The sequence below is a fragment of the Psammomys obesus genome, unplaced genomic scaffold (genome assembly GCF_907164565.1).
Source record: "Psammomys obesus unplaced genomic scaffold, mPsaObe1.curated_primary_1811, whole genome shotgun sequence".
Classification (NCBI taxonomy): domain Eukaryota; kingdom Metazoa; phylum Chordata; class Mammalia; order Rodentia; family Muridae; genus Psammomys; species Psammomys obesus.
The window spans coordinates 4,906,215-4,924,500 of record NW_026585609.1 but is presented as its reverse complement, the minus strand read 5'-3'; the positions used below and the strand labels follow the sequence as shown (position 1 = coordinate 4,924,500).

The 18,286-nt window shown below is 37.9% G+C and overlaps 1 protein-coding gene across 6 annotated transcripts in view; it reads left to right on the top strand.

The window, feature by feature from the left end:
* Positions 1-18,286, top strand: part of Atf7ip (activating transcription factor 7 interacting protein) — an 89,639-nt gene that overhangs the window by 57,929 nt on the left and 13,424 nt on the right. For all 6 annotated transcript variants that reach the window (XM_055610634.1, XM_055610665.1, XM_055610658.1 and 3 more), the window contains 6 exons: positions 1,893-1,966; positions 2,519-2,607; positions 5,770-6,405; positions 12,280-12,344; positions 14,406-14,484; positions 16,596-16,751. In XM_055610634.1, coding sequence (XP_055466609.1) covers positions 1,893-1,966; positions 2,519-2,607; positions 5,770-6,405; positions 12,280-12,344; positions 14,406-14,484; positions 16,596-16,751 — 1,099 coding nt within the window. The remainder of the gene's footprint in view (positions 1-1,892; positions 1,967-2,518; positions 2,608-5,769; positions 6,406-12,279; positions 12,345-14,405; positions 14,485-16,595; positions 16,752-18,286) is intronic.

Here is an 18,286-nt window from a genome sequence, read left to right as displayed (position 1 = left end):
ACACACACACACACACACACACACACACACACACACACACACACACACACACACGTACGGCTTGAGCTTCTGAAACCTCAAAGTCCATTCTCAGTGACACACGTCCTCCGAGGACACACCACCTAATAGTGACACTCCCTGGTGGCCAACCATTGAAATTTGTGACCCAGTGAGGGCAGTTCTTATTTAAACCGCCACATTCAGCTACCTGTGTATTAGGAGATGCTGACTAACATTTCTCTTATCATGAATGTGAAATTTGCTTTCTTCCTACATATTAGTATGTAGTATTGGAGCTGAACCTTTAGGCTGAGTATTTCTTTTTAGTATTCTTAGATGTCAGCATTTATATTAATCTATTTGATGTTGCAGAATTCTTGAAGCTGTATTTTCTGACTTTAGCATTGTGTTTTTAAAGGCTGGTCATATAGCTTGGTTGCTAGTGTGCTTGCCTAGCATGCAGGAAGCACTGGCGTCCATCCCAGCACCACATGGGACAGGGCATGGCACTCCATGGCTGTGATCCTAGCACTTGAGAGGAGGGAGACATGAAGATCACAAGTTTAAGGCCATCCTTGGCTTTATAGAGAGTTTTATGATGGCTTAGATTACATAAACGAAAATTATGTTATGGAGGTTTGTCTTACTTTCTTTATTTCTTTGTACATTCTTGCTAGTTTCTTAGTTTATATTTTTCCTTAAAGCATTTTACTCTTCTGTGGTCTCTTGTATTTCCATTTTCTCTTCTTTTCTTCTCTATATAGCCACTCATCTTGTGCTGTTATTTATAGTATGCAGATAAAAAATTAGATCATGTCATTTTTGTTGCCTTAAACAGTTTGAATATTTTTTTCTAGTATTGAAATTAAATCAAAGCACAGCCTTTGTTTGACTTTGCTTTCTGTTGTTGTCTTTGTTATTTTATTTTTACACAATTTTTTATTATTTCTATTTCAATTTAACAGTTTGAATTTATTTTCAGTAATATTTCTATATTTTGATACCTCCATTATCTGGTACATGGTGATTGCTAATGGTAATAATGTTAACAATAACCATTATTTTTAGAGCCTTTTCTAGGAATGACATGGTATAATATAGTTTCATACCACCTCCTCTTCCTCTAAAGAGTCTGGGTTATTATTGTTATTGCCTGTAATCACCATATAGTGGGCCTGGATGTTGCTTAGGTCTTTGGTGACAGTACACTAATTGATAGCAGCTGCTTTGTGTAAGTTCTGAGACTGAAGAACGTTGTCGGTATTGTCCCCTCTATAGTATATTTCACATTATACATTTCTGTCTTGATTTAAAATGAGGAGTGAATTAGTTACTTAATCTTACCTCAAAGAAGCAAGAAGTTCTGTGAAGCCAATCAGAAGGTAAGAAAAGCTGCAGCAACATTTCTAGCTGTGAACATGCACACAGCTTTAGAGCCCTTCATGGCCGTGAACATCATTGCTCTGGCCTACTCTTGAACACAGAGAAGGCACTGAATGAGCTTGCTGTCCAGCCAAGGCTCCTGTTTACAGCATAACGGCCCTCCTTGCCTTACACACACAGAGAGACCCCCAGAGTATTCTGAAAACTTACAAGAAAATTGCCAGCTCCTAAAGAAAAGGGTATAGAACTATCTACTAATATAGAGGGAAAATCATCAGAAAGAGAAAATGACTGAAATTACCACCTGGAGATTGACTTTTAGGTTTATGAAGAAAAACTTCTAAAAGAATATGAAAAGGCAAAGGGACGGCTGATTTCGCAGTGTTTTCTGTTGTGTTTGTTAAATAGCAGATCAAATTGAGAAAGGACTTGAATGGCTTTATTTTCTTTTTAAATAATTCCTATATATTGGACTTTATTTTTTACTTTGGTACTTTTCCCTCTTCTAGAGCCCTCCAAACCCACCCATATCACCAGGAAAGCCTGCCAATGATGTCAACAGCAATACCAGTGTGACTTACAGGTAAGACTGCAGTCTGTTTATCTCCTGTTTAAATTAGAAAGCAAGGTGACTCTTGGCATGTAATTCTAAATACGTATGTGGCAGTAAATGCTCTATTGCTTATATTATATACGTTGGTTAGGTAATAGTTGCTTTTTTACTTTCTCTTTACATTATGCATTGTTTTTGCTAATTTATGTTTTGTTAAGAGTTTCTTTTTTCTTTTGCAATGTTGATGATTAAATATATAGGGTCCACGCCTCCCCCACATCCCACATAGTCCTTTAAGAACATGTCATTAATAGTTTTTAGCAGTTGAGAACTGCTTTGGTGAGTGATGAGAATGTGCCTGTACCTATATTTAGTCTCGAGGTGACACGCTGATGATGTTAGAATATAGACAACGACTCTTGAGCAGTGCTGTCTGACATGAAGTGGTCTATGTACCAGCTTCAGGTATAGAGCACAAACCACAAAGCTCCCCGCCCTTTTCCCACCATGGGCCACTGTGTGCTTCAATGGGTCTACCCTAGCATGGCACAGCCATTGACTGTACATGTATCTGTTTCATAGAAATGCAGGCACAGTGCGACAGATGCTGGAGTCCAAAAGAAATGTTAGCGAGGGTCCACAACCATCCTTTCAAACTCCTGTGAATACAGGTAACATGGTTTTTGTTTTTAATACAAAAATACATTTTCTTGGGCCCTAACATCTTTGGTCTCTATAATCTTTTGTGGTTGGAAATGGGTTAGATAACAGGGCACTTTGTTATAAATACAGGTGTTTTTTTTTTTTTTTTTTTTTTAAATCAGGAGCATGAATAAGTATACACGGAAATTTAGACATTCAAATTCTTAGTATAGTACTTCTCAGACTTTCTCATCTCTAGGGCCCTTTTCCGACTCGTGAAATTACGAAGAAGTCCAGAGGATTTTTTTAGTTAAACTAATTGGTACTACCATTTGAGTTAAAATAAAAATTTGAGGACTATTTGTTCACTTAAAATTAATAATAAGCCTAGGGGCAGGCAGATGCTCTGAGTTGAAGGCCAGTCTGATCTACATAGTGAGTTCTATGACATCTGCTACATAGTGAGCCCTTGTCTCAAAGAAACAAAAAACACGCAGAAATAAATTATCATAAGCTTGTAATATACATACAAACAACATTTTTAAAAACAGAAAATAGCTTTCTTTTTCAAAATTAAAAATTGTGAAAAGATAGAGATCTGAGTTCCATTTCAGAACCCACATGAAACAAAGTCAGCCAAGTGTGACATAGTGCGCCTGAGGCCCAGTGCCAGACAGGCAGAGCAGGTGGCCAGCATGGTGAGTTTCAGGCCAGTGAGAGATCTTGACTGAACAAAGAAGAAAAAAGACAGTTGGGGATGGATACGGCCAGGATAGAGAAGATTGTGTGTGCGTGCGTGTGCGTGTGCATGTGTGTGTGATTGCTGATGACTAATGATGACTAAATAGTAAATATTAAAATCTTATTTATTTAAGCTGTTAAACAGCAACAGCTTTCTGGCTTCTTTTTATGGGGAGGGGGATGTTGAGACAGGGTAATTCTGTGTAGACCTGACTGCCACTCTGTAGACCAGGCTGTGCTCAGACTCAGAGATCCTTCTGCCTCTGCCTCCCTAGTGCTAGGATGAAAGGTGCGTGCCACCATTGCCTGGCAAGTTGGTCAGATTCTTGTCTATATCTGCTTTCACTCTCTTCAGTCTGCTCACTTCACATGTGAAAGAAATGTAGCCTCAAGTGAAAGATGGAAACTTCTGTGGAGTTACTGCAGAACAGAGTCAGGAATCATATTACTGCGCTTTTTTTCATTGGTTTTTCTAAGGACCTATTCTAAGAAGGTCAGCCCTGGTAGGCATGGTCATGCAGGCCTGTAATTCCAGAACTCAGCAGGCTGTGGCAGGTAGATGATAAGTTCAAAGCCAGCTGTGTTTTTACTAGAGGATGGAACATAATAAAAATGGTAGTTTTTATTACTTCCTTATGGACATTTTAAAGTGAGATTTACTTTTTAAATATACTATAATAAACATATGAAGAGTTTAATGTGACAAGATCATTTGGTACCTCTATACCACCTTGGATTTCATAGTTTCCTCTTATCTACAATTTCATTTTCCATAGTCAACATGGAGCAATCTGTAAATTATATCTTTTCTTATACTGTGATAATTATTCTGTTATTAGGTATTTTACTTTTACTATGCCTAGTTTTCAAATTAAACTCTTATTATAAAGATATGTGTACAATCATATGCCACACAATGATATTTTAGTGCATTGTGAACATACAACAGTTATCTGTTAAGCATAATGGGGCTGAGAAATCTTTATCAGCCTGTGAGGTCATAGCTGTTTACTGTTTGCTGTAGCTCGGCGTGTTACTCCTGTGTGTCGTGTGCTACGTTCATATGAGCAGACGTGTAGCGCCGTGAGCCATACAGGCTGCCATAAGTGCAGTTGTGTAAGGTACTTAGCAGCAGCTGGCTCAGTGCTGTGTTACTACTATCAGGGTTCACTGCAAACTGACGCCATTTTATGCTTGTAGTCGCGGCCTATATTTCACGTTACTGTCTCGTGGCCCATAGGATGATTGATACATCCCAGCTAGATTTGTACAGTCTTGTGATCATACAGCATTGGAATTACACAGTGATACATGTCTCAAAACATATCCATGTTGTTAAGGATTATGTGGTTGCATAGGAAAAGATGCAGTGTGTAGGTTTCTCTACTCTCTGTCTTCTACATTGCTGGGAGTCTGAGCACAGAATGTCCTCAGATAAGGACCCATAGAAGTAGGCCAACAGATATTCTCTGTTCACATAGTGCAAAAGTCAAATGTCTCGTGGCTGTTATGAAATCAGCTTTGCCACTGCAAACTCTGTGCACTGTTCTCAGGAAACTGCAAGTATCTCCCTGCATCATGGAGAGTCACTCCTCTGACGTACCTGTGGTTATGGATAGACTAACTATCCAAGCAGTAAATAAAAGTTATATTTTAAACTAAACCTAAGTGACTGTTTGAGTCGCTTAAATCGTGACTCAAACAAAGCTGATGGTGCAGTCTTAAGCTACTGTAAATCTCTGTAGTCATTATTTATTCTTTTCCCTCTTAGGTAGGTGTTCAACTTCTTAATTCGTCTCCATTGTTCACTTAGTGCTTTTTTTTTCTATATTAAGCAATGTTTATTGACTCCTGTTTAAGGCATCTTCCATGTCCTAGTTAGTTCTTTCTCAAGGACCTCAGTAAAACTGTATCAGGCTTCCTATGGCTCAAATGGTAAAATACAGTGATCAGCTTTACTCGCCTCTAGATTTCCTACCTGAGTTAGAAATTGTTGATATTTAAGGTAGTTTCATGTAATTTTTAGTATTTTTTAGTTGTTTTTACAGTTAGTTCTTTTGAAGTGAATATGTTAATTTTCAAAAGCGGATTTGATCTTGAGATAGCAATCCTGTGTGTTAACATTAAATCCTGTGGCATTTCAGAACACCAAATAGACGCACAAAAGTACTCCTAAGCTGGGCAGTGGTGGTGCACACCTTTAATCTTAGCACTCAGAAGGCAGAGGCAGGTAAGTCTACAGAGTGAGTTCCAGGATAGCCAAGATACAGAGAGAAATCCTGTCTCGAAAAACCCAAACAAATAACGGTACTTCTAAATATTTCAGAGTTTCAAACCTGGTAATTTTTTTGTGGTGGCTTTTCTGCATATGATATATTGAATTCATGTCTGAATTTTTGCTGATGAGTTAAGGTAGCTGTCTAGACTGAGACTTCTGTTTCTCTCTGTAGTGTCTTCAGCCAGTCTTGTCACTTCTCCAGCAATTGTCAGTAGTCAGCCTAAACTGCAGACGTCACCAGCCTCAGGTTCTCTGCCACCAGCACCAATTCTTCCTGCGCCCAGCACAGCCACAGTAGTTGCCACTACTCAGGTGCCTAGTGGAAACCCTCAGCCCACAATCTCTCTGCAGTCCTTGCCAGTGATTCTGCATGTACCCGTTGCAGTGACCTCTCAGCCTCAGCTCCTACAAAGCCATCCAGGGACTTTAGTGACTAATCAACCATCTGGCAACGTTGAATTCATATCTGTGCAAAGCCCACCTACAGTGAGTGGTCTTACCAAAAACCCAGTATCCTTGCCACCCTTGCCAAACCCCACTAAACCAAACATTCCATCAGTGCCCAGTCCTACTCTTCAGAGGAACTCTTCAGCCACTGCTGCACCCTTGGGAACAACACTTGCTGTACAGGCTGTTCCGACAGCACATTCTATTGTGCAAGCCACGAGGACTTCTCTACCCACAGTAGGCCCATCAGGACTCCATAGCTCGTCAAACAATCGAGGCTCAATACAGATGAAAATCCCAATATCTGCTTTTAGCACTTCATCTTCTGCAGAACAAAGTAGCTCTACCACCCCAAGAACTGGTAAGTTGATTTGCTTCATAACAGAAACAAAAGCACATTAATGGCCTTTCTGTGATTCAACTCTTCCTAACATCATTGGAAAAAAATTGTGGTAAATAGAATTTGCTTGATTATTTCAAATTTCTGAATACCTGATGATAAATGATTATTAAAGTAGAGTGTGAGAGGGCTTTCTTTCACTGTATTTTGTTATTGAGGCATAATATTTGTACATCTTTATGGGATCTAACACAGTTGTTTGATCCATGTACATAACATATAATAATCAGTTCAGAACACTGAACTCTTTTTGTGCTTCAGACATTCATTTTTGTGTGTTGGGACTTTACTGCTGTTTTTTTCGTGGATGATTTCAGCTAGTAGGTAATTACCTCATTGTGCCATAATGTGAAGAACTAATTCCTTTTTACTTTCTGTCTCATGCCTCTTATTCTTGCCTTTTCTCCTCCCTTTTGCCCTTCCCAGTCTGGAAGACGTTTTAATTGAGAAGTTAGTATTTCTATTTTATTTTTCAGTAATTTATTTGGTGAGTTTTAATATAGTCTTTCTAGCAAGCATTCTACATTATTTTGGTTTCTATGATAGGTGTTTTTGGACAACTGAGTAAATATGTTTAACTATCTAATTTTAGAAATTCAGTGCAAGAGAGCGTTAAAATCCATATTGTTGTCTGGTGGTAGTGGCAGCACTTTAGGAGGCAGAGGCAGACAGTTGTGAGTTTGAGGCTGGTCTGGTCTGCAGAATGACTTCTTAGATAGCAAGGGCTACATGAGAAACCCTATTTCCAAAAACCAAAAACCAGCAACAACAACAAAAACCATCCATCTTCTCTACCCATTTCATCACTCAATGTCTTCTAAAGTTGAACAATTAAAAAAAATAGTTCCTTTCTTTTCTTAGAAAATGTTTGACTCATTTTTTTCTGTCATTTTTCATAAGATGAGTTATCTAATTGTTTTATTTTACTTAAAAATGATGAAATTGACTGCAGCTGCTGTTTAAAATTATACAACTCTTGTCTTGGCTGTCTTGGACCAGGATGTCCTCAGAGAGCTCTGCCTTCCTTTGCCTCCTCAGTGCTGGGATAAAGGCATGCGCTACCACACCTGGCCACCAAAGCATTGTTAATGCTTGCCTTACTAAGAAAGAGGGTTACTTTTAATCAGGTCAGACGACAAGCAAGATAGACTTAATTTTTCTCTGATTTCATTTCATAAACCTTTCAAGCATTTCAAGTAGATCAGATGATTTATAATAGACTTTATTTTGCACAAGATAACTATAAAATTTTGAAACAAAGTTGGCACTGTTTTTAATTCATTTACATTGAATTTAAATAAATACAGAACTTTACTGTAAGATCATGGCCTGTAAAGAAGGTTTTGAAGAGTATTTGTTTAGTGTTATGACTACTCCCTTCAATATACATGTTTCAGATTATAATTTCATCAACATGTTCTTTTAAACATTTTGTGAACATTTGCAGAAAGAGTATATTACAGGATAATGTAGGCTGATGAACTGCTGTAATAGCAATGTGTCCTATCAGTCTGTTTCAGATTTACTTTACCATAAAGTATGTAAGATTAATACTTCCCATAATTATTAATTAGCATAGTGCTCTGTTTATAAGACAGTGTATTTATTTTTAAAATGTTTTTATATTAGTATTTGTATTTATTTAATATGTAACCATATATAAACTATTAAAAGTTACCTTCATTTAAAATTGCATTTGATTTGTATTTAAAAATGAATCACTAGCAATTAGTAATGAATGTGAGTGGCATATATAGTGTCTGTGAAATGTTAATTACGAAGTAATTATGTAAGAACACATATTTTTAACTACACCTGATTTCAAAGATGCTGCCATAAATGATTCTAAAATGGTCATTTGTCATTGTAGGCCACCATAATTTAGGCCGGAATCAAATGGAATTTTTGTAGACTATGAAAATTGAAACTAAATTATTTACTTTCTGGTTTTTTGAGATAGGGTTTCTCTATGTAGCCTTGACTGTCCTGGACTCACGTTGTAGACCATGCTGGCCTTGAATTCACAGCAGTCTGCCTCCCTCTAACCCTGAGAGTGCTGGGATTACAGGTGTGCACCACCACGCCCAGCTTAGTTGTATGTTATTATTGTTATAGAGTAATTATTAGGTCATATAACTGAAGCTCACCATGTTTTATATTGATATACATGTTTACTTAATAAATCTGTGCTGTATAGCTAGATTATATTTGTACATATTTGTTAGAGTTCATTATATCCATAGTGAATTTTAAGTAAATAGTTCTCGTTTATACCCTTAAGGGCTCAAATTATATTTTATTCATTCAAGAAATAATTGATGCTTATAATTTTCTAAAGTCCTGCAGTCACATAGAAACATGGAAGATAGTCCTTTTTTTTTTTTTTTTTTAACTAAACCCTACAAGTTAAATATGGAGCCTTGCCATTCAGTAAGTAGTTAATAATGTAATAAATATTACAATATGCTATTTTCTTTGAGAGGATGTAAAAGGGGAAGAAAGTCCTTGAAATGTATGAGTTAGGAACAGAAAATACGTGAAATGTAACGTTATACTATTTTGTGTGTGTGTGGAGGAATATGGCATCCATGAATTTTGACTGCAATGTGGAAAATTATTTGCTAGAAATAGGATGAAATGAGGTCTACTAGTGATGAGGTGGGAATAGTGTTAGGTGAGAGATGGCAGCACAAGGAAGAGGCAGAGGCAGAGCCGGCATGCTCGGGAGTGTGTTAGTGTGGGGTGGACAGCAAGGGTTGCTGAGGTGCCTCCGCCTTCAACGCTGGCTGCTCTTCCAGAGGACCTAGGCTTCATTCCCAACACCCAGAAAAGTGGCTCACAGTCATTTGTAGCTCCAGCCTGAGGTGATCTGATGCTTTGCTCTTGCCTTCTTGGGTACCAAGGTGTGCACACGGTGCTCTGGCATTTGTGCAAACAAAACACCTCCACGCAGAAAATCAGTCAGTTAGTTTTTGAAATAAAGATTAATACTAGGAGAAATGCTGAATTTGAAGATTTTTGTTGTTGTTTTGTTTTTATGTATGTCTACGAATGAGGAGGGCAGGGTTGTCAGTTTTGGGCTGCTTGATAGCAGTGTTGGGACTGGAGCTCTAGGGCCCCTGAAAGAACAGTATGTGCCCTTAACCACTGAGATCTCTCTCCAGCCCCTCGTTTGGACTTCTGAAACAGTAAATGCTATCTCATTTAGTCAGCTAGGTACTAAGCAGTTGGTTTGTAAGAGAGCAATGTGGGTACATAGACTTCACCAAGCAGCTCTCATTTCCACAGAGAAGGGAAACTGGAGTGTAAATAATACTAAGCTCTTACTCCTTCAGCTGTAATTTCCCTGAGTTTCTGCAGGCTTTCTGCCTTCCGTTCCTGTTCAGACAGTTAGCCAGTCCTACTGAGAGGATGCTACCATTCATACCGTAAAGTGCCTGGAGCACTGTGGTAAGACTGCAGTGCAGTCTTGCCTCAGTAGTTAGGAACACTTGTGCTCTTGCCGAGGGTCTGGGTTCAGTTCCCGGCACCCTCCTGCGGCCTTCAGAGGCATCTGCACACACTGTTACACAGACAGACCTTCAGAACACATGCACACATACATTAGTAAAGATCAATGTAAGTCTTTAAAAACAGAAATGAATACTGGTTAAAAACGACTAACCATTAAATAACATAATCCATCAAGCAGGTAACAAAATAGATGTGTGCCCTACATTGTAGAAAGATTTCAAGCTACAAATTGATTTCACATCTTGGTTAATTTTGTTGATTGATAGATGGTTGTGAACTTGCAACTTTGAAAAGTAGTTCAGAGAGTTAGTAGAAAGTAAAAATGCACCAAGACTGAAAATGCTGCATTAAAAACTGAAGGAAATTTTAGCTTGTAGTAAAGGGGAGGGCTAAAATCTAGAGAAAGGAATATTGTTACCGTTTTGTGAATAATTAACTCATTCTGAGACAATTATGCCAAAAATAAGAATCATTCTAAATAACAAAACAGCATACACACATATAAACGTTTATACATACAAATTTAGTATGTGTGTTTTAAAAATGTGTTTTGGTAATATTTCCTGTGTATATTAATTCTTTAGCATGTAAGACAAGTAACCTAGAGTTAGTTTTTTTTTGTGGTTTTTGTTTTTTGTTTTTTGTTTTTTTGTTTTTTTTGAAAAAGACTTTCAGGAAAAAATGTGACTTTATCTGTTTTTGTTTTTTTTTTTTTTTTTTTTTTTTTTTTGAGACAGAATCGTCTTATGTAGTTCTGTCGGGCCTAGAACTTGCTATGTAGCTTAGATAGGCCTCTGTCTTACAGAGCTCTGCCTGCTTCTGTCTCCCAAGTGCTGGCATTTAAGGCATGCACCACTGTAGCCTGCCAATTTCAGAATATTTTCAAAAGTAAGTTTATGTTCATACATTATTTCTCCAAAAATAAAATTGAAGCAAGTTGGGTGAAGAAAAACGTGAAGGGTTATATTTTATTTCCTGCCCTTGGATTTTTAACTGTGGGTGTTTACCTTAGTTGACTCTTTAAATGTAAAATTATATATGTAATTTAGACAGTTTTGTCATTTTTTTTAGCATAAATGTTGTATTGAGGGGTTGAAAATAACAAGAATGCCATATTTGATCAAGAGTTGTTTATCGGGCTGGAGGGATGGCTCAGCAGTTAAGAGCACTGTCTGCTCTTCTTGAGGTCCTGAATTCAATTCCCAGCAACCACAGTGGTGGCTTACACTCACAGCCATCTGTAACGTGATCTAAGGTCCTCTTCTGGCATGCAGGGGTACATGCAGATTGAGCACTTCTGTACATTAAGTCACTAAATAAATGAATGAGTTTTTTAAAAAAAAGAATTCTTTATCTCCAGAAAAAGGATGGGAGGTTTTAACATAAGAACACTGCTGATAATGCAACTAATTATTAATCAAAGAATGAAAGCAGATGACTTCAGTGGATGTCAAAGCTATTTTGTAAAATCTTATAGTTCCTCTTCTACCTGTTAGAAACCGGGCAGGAACACGCTTGCTTTAACATGCTGTCCGGGTGTAGTTTTCCTGTATATGACAATTTTTCCATGGAGACTTGAGACAAGCTAAATGAAAATGAATACATGAAAGCAACCTGGGAGGGCAGATGACTCAGTGAACTTCCTGCTGTGAGGGCCTAAATTCAAAAACCAACATACATAAGGCAGACCTGGGACAGCATGGGGCAGACAGGGAGGTTCACGGAGCTGTTCGGACTACCAGCCTAGCAGAATCTGTGAACTCTAGGGTCAGTGAAAGGGTGCCTTAGAAAATAAGGTGGAAGGTGATTGAGGGAGACAGTTGATGTCAACCGTCGGCCTTCATTCGTATCTAGGAACAAGCATGTACATTTGCAGAAGCACAAGGTAATCTGTACTTGAACTAATGTATGCATATGTTTCTCACGGTTACTTTTTGTAACCTTTTATACTGAAGTTATGATAAACATTTTTTATATTAGATTTTCCTCCAAAGACACATGCTGTGGAAGAATGACGTTTCCCTTAACCATTTTCTCATACTGGAACGGTCACGTTGTACAAATATTAAATTGCCTTTCTCAGGTATTCCTTAGGATAGTTCAAGTTGCTGGGTAATGAGTATGTGAAGTTTTCAAACTTATAATATGAACTTGTCTTCTAAAAGATACCATGGTGCTCTGTGAGAGAAAAACCACGTACATCTGTAACACGCTGACAGAAAAATCATTGGAGAAGAATACATAAGTAATGTGTGTAAAGCAGCCTGACTTTTTACCTATTATAGACGTGTTAAATTTTTCCATTTTTTGTTTAATTCTCAGAAAACCAGACAAACAAAACAGTAGACTCTTCTGTTAATAAGAAAGCAGCAGATAGCACATCACAGGTAAGACGAGTTGTGTTAAGACAACAGAACTGGTTTTACTTACATTATTATAACTTTTCTTTTTTGGGACAGGATATTATGTAGGCTAGTCTCATACTCATTGAAACAGAGTTTTCTTTTTTGAGAAAAGGCTTTGTTGTACTTAAAGTTTTGAGTTTAGAGGATTTTACTGAAATCCAGCATTTGGCTGTTCAATGGAGCAGTGACCCCAGCTGCTCTACAACATGGGATTTCCCTGTGTGCGTTCACCACCCTCTATTCATTGTTGAACTTCAGCAGTGTTGTTTATGTAGGAGTGTGTTTCTTGGTGTTTGTTCTACTTGTCCTTCATTGAAATTTTTGGATTTGTAAATGTTTTTCACCAACTTTTTTGGGGCAAGGGTCATTATTTCTTCACATACTCAACTCCCCCAACTTAAAAAAATTCATGTTACATTTATTTGTTTGGGGGTGTAACAGTGCACAAACAAAGATTAGAGCACAACTCACAGAATTCAGTTCTCTGGAGTGTAGTCTAGATAGGTCCCGGGGGTCACAAAGATCTGCCTGCCTCTGCGTCCTGAGTGCTGGGACTGTGTGCCACCACACCAGGCGCTCCAGCTAATTTAAAACTGTGTCTATGTGCATATTTGTGTGTGGTGTGGTTGCAGGAGTTAGACTTAGATTTTTATCCAAAGCTAAATCCCGCTTTACTATGTATTTTTCCCTCCATGCTTAGTAATATCTGTGATTCATAGTTTCTATATTTAGTAGATTTTGAAAACTGTACCTTGTAAATAAATGACTTTGTAAGTAAATGACATTGCATTCCATGAAGACTAGAAACTTAACTTTGAATTAAACTAATTTGTGCTGTTTTTAAATGTGTAATTTTAAATGAAATTATTACAGACAGAGCTTTACTACATTTAGAATAATTATCTTGGGATTGGACCTGATTTTCTAAAGTCTAGGAATTCTTTCCTTACCTATTTGTGTGCTTGTGCCACAACACCCCTGTGGTCAGAGGACCACTCAGCATATCTGTTCTCTCTTCCACCCAGCGGGGCCTGGATCAGTCTCATCAGGCTCTGTGGCAAGTACCTTGGCCTGTGGAACTATAATTCTGCCCCATCCTCTTCCCTTTGCTTCACAAAACTCCTTAAGATTTACAGATGAAGGCCCTCACTATTTAGAGCTAGTCTCAGGATGATATATATCAAATTATGATTAGCATTTGTTAGGCATTACCCTATTTTCATGTGTGATGCTTTGGGCACACACTCATATTAATCTTTACAATGATTGATATGTCTCACTGTAGAGATGAACTCACATCGTCCATGAAGTGGACTCTGTGTGGCTGCAAGTGCTGGTCTACCTCCCTTTGCTACCGCTGGTTCTGTTTTTGTTTTTAATCCCAGTTTTACAAATGATTTTGGACAGCCTTCTAAGTTTGGACAAATTGAACATTCCCTAATGACATACCTTTGCTTTTTTCAGCGGGGAGAGAACAGGTTTCAATTTTCTTTGTAGCCTATCTGGAAGGGTTATCCTTAGTGTTTTGGTGTATCAATAACTCATAATTTAGAGTAATATTGGCCGTCATTTTCATTGTCAGAAAATGAGTGTTTGTATTTAATCATGTAGCATTTACAGCATTGAAGCACTCTGGGAACTCTGTGTAAAGGACAGCTTTATTTTTGAAAGTATTAGAATTTCATTAGAAAGTATTTGAAAATTATGTTGTATTGCACCGTTTTGCATTTTATGTATTTATTTTGTGTGGTATTTGCATGTGAATGAGTGTTGGCACCCCACAACCTGCATGTGTAAGTCACAGCACAGCTTGTGGGAGGGAGTCAGTCCCAGAACTCCCTGCGGGTCAAGTCTGACAGCAAATGCCTTTTTCCCACCGAGCCGCCTGCCAGACCTGTGGGTTTTAACTCTTGAGTTTCTACATTGAGATAGAGGCCTTTAGGGGCCTCACTTGAACTAGGACTCACCCCGTTTGCCCTTTCTGTTAGCACACATTTTCTTAGTTGAGTCCCAGTGCAGAATCAACCACGTTTTGTTTTTCAGAGTGGAAAAGTTTCTGGCAGTGAGTCAAGTGGTGTCATTGACCTCACAGTGGATGATGAAGAAAATGGAGCTACACAAGGTACTTAAATAGTAATTTCTTCAAGAAATGCTTTCAAGATGTTCCCCTCTTAAGATTTGGTGATATATTTTCTGAAGGTAACATTGATGCACCTCTATCTCTTTAGAATGAGAATCTTTAAAGTTAGAATTGATCAGACCTGCATGACTGTGAACAGGCTGTAGAGGAAAGCAGTGGCAGCAGAGAGCTTCACTTAAGGAGCGAGTCTGCCATCCCAGTTGCTCCTTGTAATGAAGCCTCGTCCTCAGTTGAAGGGACTTTCTAGACTTAGGAAGCACCAGAATCAATGGGAAACCCAGGAAACAAGTTTAGTTCTTTGCTTGCTCTTGATTTCTCTCTCTTCCTTTTTTGTCCGTCCTCCTCTTCACTCCCCCTCCCTTTTTCTTCATTTACTTTTGGTCATATGAATTCCTTTCCTTTAGTGCTATATGCATAAAAATCAAATTTTAATAATTATTCTCATCAAGAGTCCCTAACAATTTTCTTTTCTTTTTTTTTTTTATAATATCATAAAGTTTCTTTTTTTATATATAATTTATTTTATTTGCATTGGTTTGAAGCTGTCATATCCCTTGGAACTGGAGTTACAGACAGTTGTGAGCTGTCATGTGGGTGCTGGGATTTGAACCTGGGTCCTTTGGCAGAACAGATAGTGCTCTTAACGACTGAGTCATTTCTCCAGCCCCTCTAATAATTTTCTTATTTTCAGTATTCAGAAACTAAACTGAGATACTGAGAGCTACTAAGCCATATTCTGCAGTATTCCGTCAATCAAAGTTTCTTGGTTAAATCTAATTGGAAAACTACTGAATTAAAATTCAGTGGGTTGCTGTTGTTGTTATTATTGTTATTACTAATGTACATTAATCTAGCCTTTCCTGTGGTAACTTATAATATAAATACCCAGTAATGATTCAAAGTATGGGATTTCTCAGACTGCTGTGGCTGTCAAAGTCTTTGTTCACAGACATATGTGAAATATGTAAAATCATAATGATAATCTATTCATTTGGAAAGATCAAATGCTAATTGTATTTATCTTGAAATCAGTAAACTTTAAAAGTGAAGTTTTAACAAAGTCATGTTTTAGGGTAGAAGATACCTTACTTGGGAAAATAAAATTGTGTGCATGTACTTAATTCTGTTCAGTACAGAGCACTATGTAAGGTTGAGGTACTGTTGTGACATCATCAAGGCTGACCTCGTGATGTTTTGATGATGTACTGGTATCATGGTGATTTTAAGAGTTTCAGGTTGTCATTTACCTTCAGTTTTGTTTATTTGTTTTCATAGATTGGTTTGACTATGAGGAATTCTTAGAGAGCAAAACTAAATAGCAAAGCAGGATGCCGGCAGGGCAGAGCTGGCTGTGAGTGTTCAGGCATTCTATTGTGCCAGCCGCTTGTGGCTGCTTACATTGCTTCACTTTTGGGTCATCCTAATTCATCCCCATTCAAAAGTTCATTGTTCTTCTATTGCACCAAACTGAATGAATCACAACTAGTGATTATATTTTAATGAGAAACTCCATAGGACACAAACAGATGAGGGTCATTTTCTATAGAACAGAGGTGATTTATCTTCTTCATAGTTTCCCCTCTCGGTTTTTTTCTAGTGGTGCATTTGTCTGAGGTATGGACATTTATTTTAGGGACTTATCAGGCTATCGGGGCCTGTTTTCATACTTTAAGGAACAAATAGTGATGATGAGCAACCTCTCGTGTAAAATTTAAAGTCAGGGAAACCATCACTTTATAGTGTTTGTCTAGAAGAATGCCTTTGATACAGATGTATAAATACATATATGTGCTTTTGTAATGAAATTACTCTAGTCAGTATTCTATATTGAATCCAGAAGGATCTTGATTGAAAATAAGACTGTATTCCTAAGAGTGTGAACTAGAATCTGTTAAGTACCAGTGAACCATTTAAATAGTTCCTGAGTGAGTTTTCAAATCAGCAGAAATAACACACAATGACAACAGACAGTTGTTTCTGTAGAGGGGAATGCAATGCGCAGGGGCCAAGCAAATGTGTTTTCCAGTAAAAGTCAAGCCTGTGTTGCCTTGTGTTATCTGTTGTCAGTCATGTGTCTTACATTTTATTAACAGACCCTAAAAAGGTAAAGCATCCATCTGCACCTGCTGTGAGCACTTCTCAGCCCATGCCTCGACCATTGAAGCCCATTCAGCCAGCACCACCTCTTCAGCCGTCTGGGGTGCCAACGAGTGGGCCATCTCAGGCAACTATCCACTTACTGCCTACAGGTAAATTTGCTGAGCCACCAAGCAGAGACTCGAGGCACCAGTTCATAGAACACTGGCTATGGAATCAGTGGCAAGCACCAACAGAATATTAAGAATAATTCTTACAACTTTAAAGAGAATATTTATGGTTTTGACTGTGTAAAGTGTCCTGGCTCTTTCTGCTCACTGCCCTAAGTAGTTACTCAAGTAGAGAATAATTATAAACAAGACCTATCTGTGTCATTGTCGTTAGATACTTTGGGTAGCAGAAATAATTTAGTTCTCTAGAATGGCTGGTTTTAATGATTTTGTTTTGAATATAACCAAGAAATTCCATTGATGAGTCAAATAAGTTTTTTTGTTTTGGTTTGGATTTTTTTCAGGTTGGAGATGGAACCTAGAGCTTTAAGTATGATAGATAAGTAGTCTACCATTGAGGCAGGGTCTGAGGCTCACATTGGTTTTAACTAGCCTACATAGTATCAAGACATTCGTGCTAATATTTTACCTTAACATTTCAGAAACTGAGACTGGGCATTTTCAGTACATAGCCTGTATCACCTGTACTGTTTTCGAGGTCAGCAAGATAGCATGGCTTCTTGCAGCGATCTGTCTGCAGAGTGCTTGCATAAACACTCTGCTGAGTAAGCAAAACACATTGCTGAATGGAATTTCAACCATGAAAGTTAGAAGGCTAGAATAACTTGTGGGCAAAAGGGATATTTTCTTGTGCTTCAACAAGTCACTTGTTAATCCTTTAATTGTTCTTGGTGAGTGCATGCTGTTTAGTGGGGTCTGGATCATTTGCCTTTCAGAATCCTGATGTTATCACATGCCATTGAAGCTGCTCTTTATCCTGTTCACATTTCTAGCCAAAACATGTGTGTGCTGTGTGGCTGTTTCTTGTGTAAAAGTTTTATGCTGGTCTTTATATTTAAATGCCATTTTCTGTTTGAATAGCTACTATTGCATTGGCAGTTCTGTGTCTCTTTACCTTGATCCAAAGTTACAGTGACAGTTTAGTTTAGAAGTATCACTATACAAAGAACTACATTGGCAGTTGTCATCAGGTCTTACACACTTGCTTCCCAATCTGAAGGCTCTCACAGAGAATCAAGTCATAGAAAGCCCAAGGGTCCTTGGTAGCCATTGGTTTGTGTGTGCGTGCGCACACACATACATGCTCATATGTGGAAGTCAGGCATTTTTGGTTCTCTTTTTTCACTCTGTAATCTGGGCATCAAATTCATGTTGTTAGGTTTGTTGTTCAGGTTGTTAGGTTACTCCCCTGAGCGATCCCATTCACTCCTATAAATTTTAAAAAGACAAATGTGTTAGAACTTCATTTAATACCCTGCCAAAGTTGATGCTTCTTGACATGGTCTGTGGAAAGCAAGTGAAATCATGTCAGTTACCCCCAAAAGCATTCCACCCACTGCTTGTCCCTTCAGCATTACATTTATTTAATGAAAGAAAGAAGACTGAATGCCTACAACAACAAAATAATAGATAGATAGATAGATAGATAGATAGATAGATAGATAGATAGATAGATA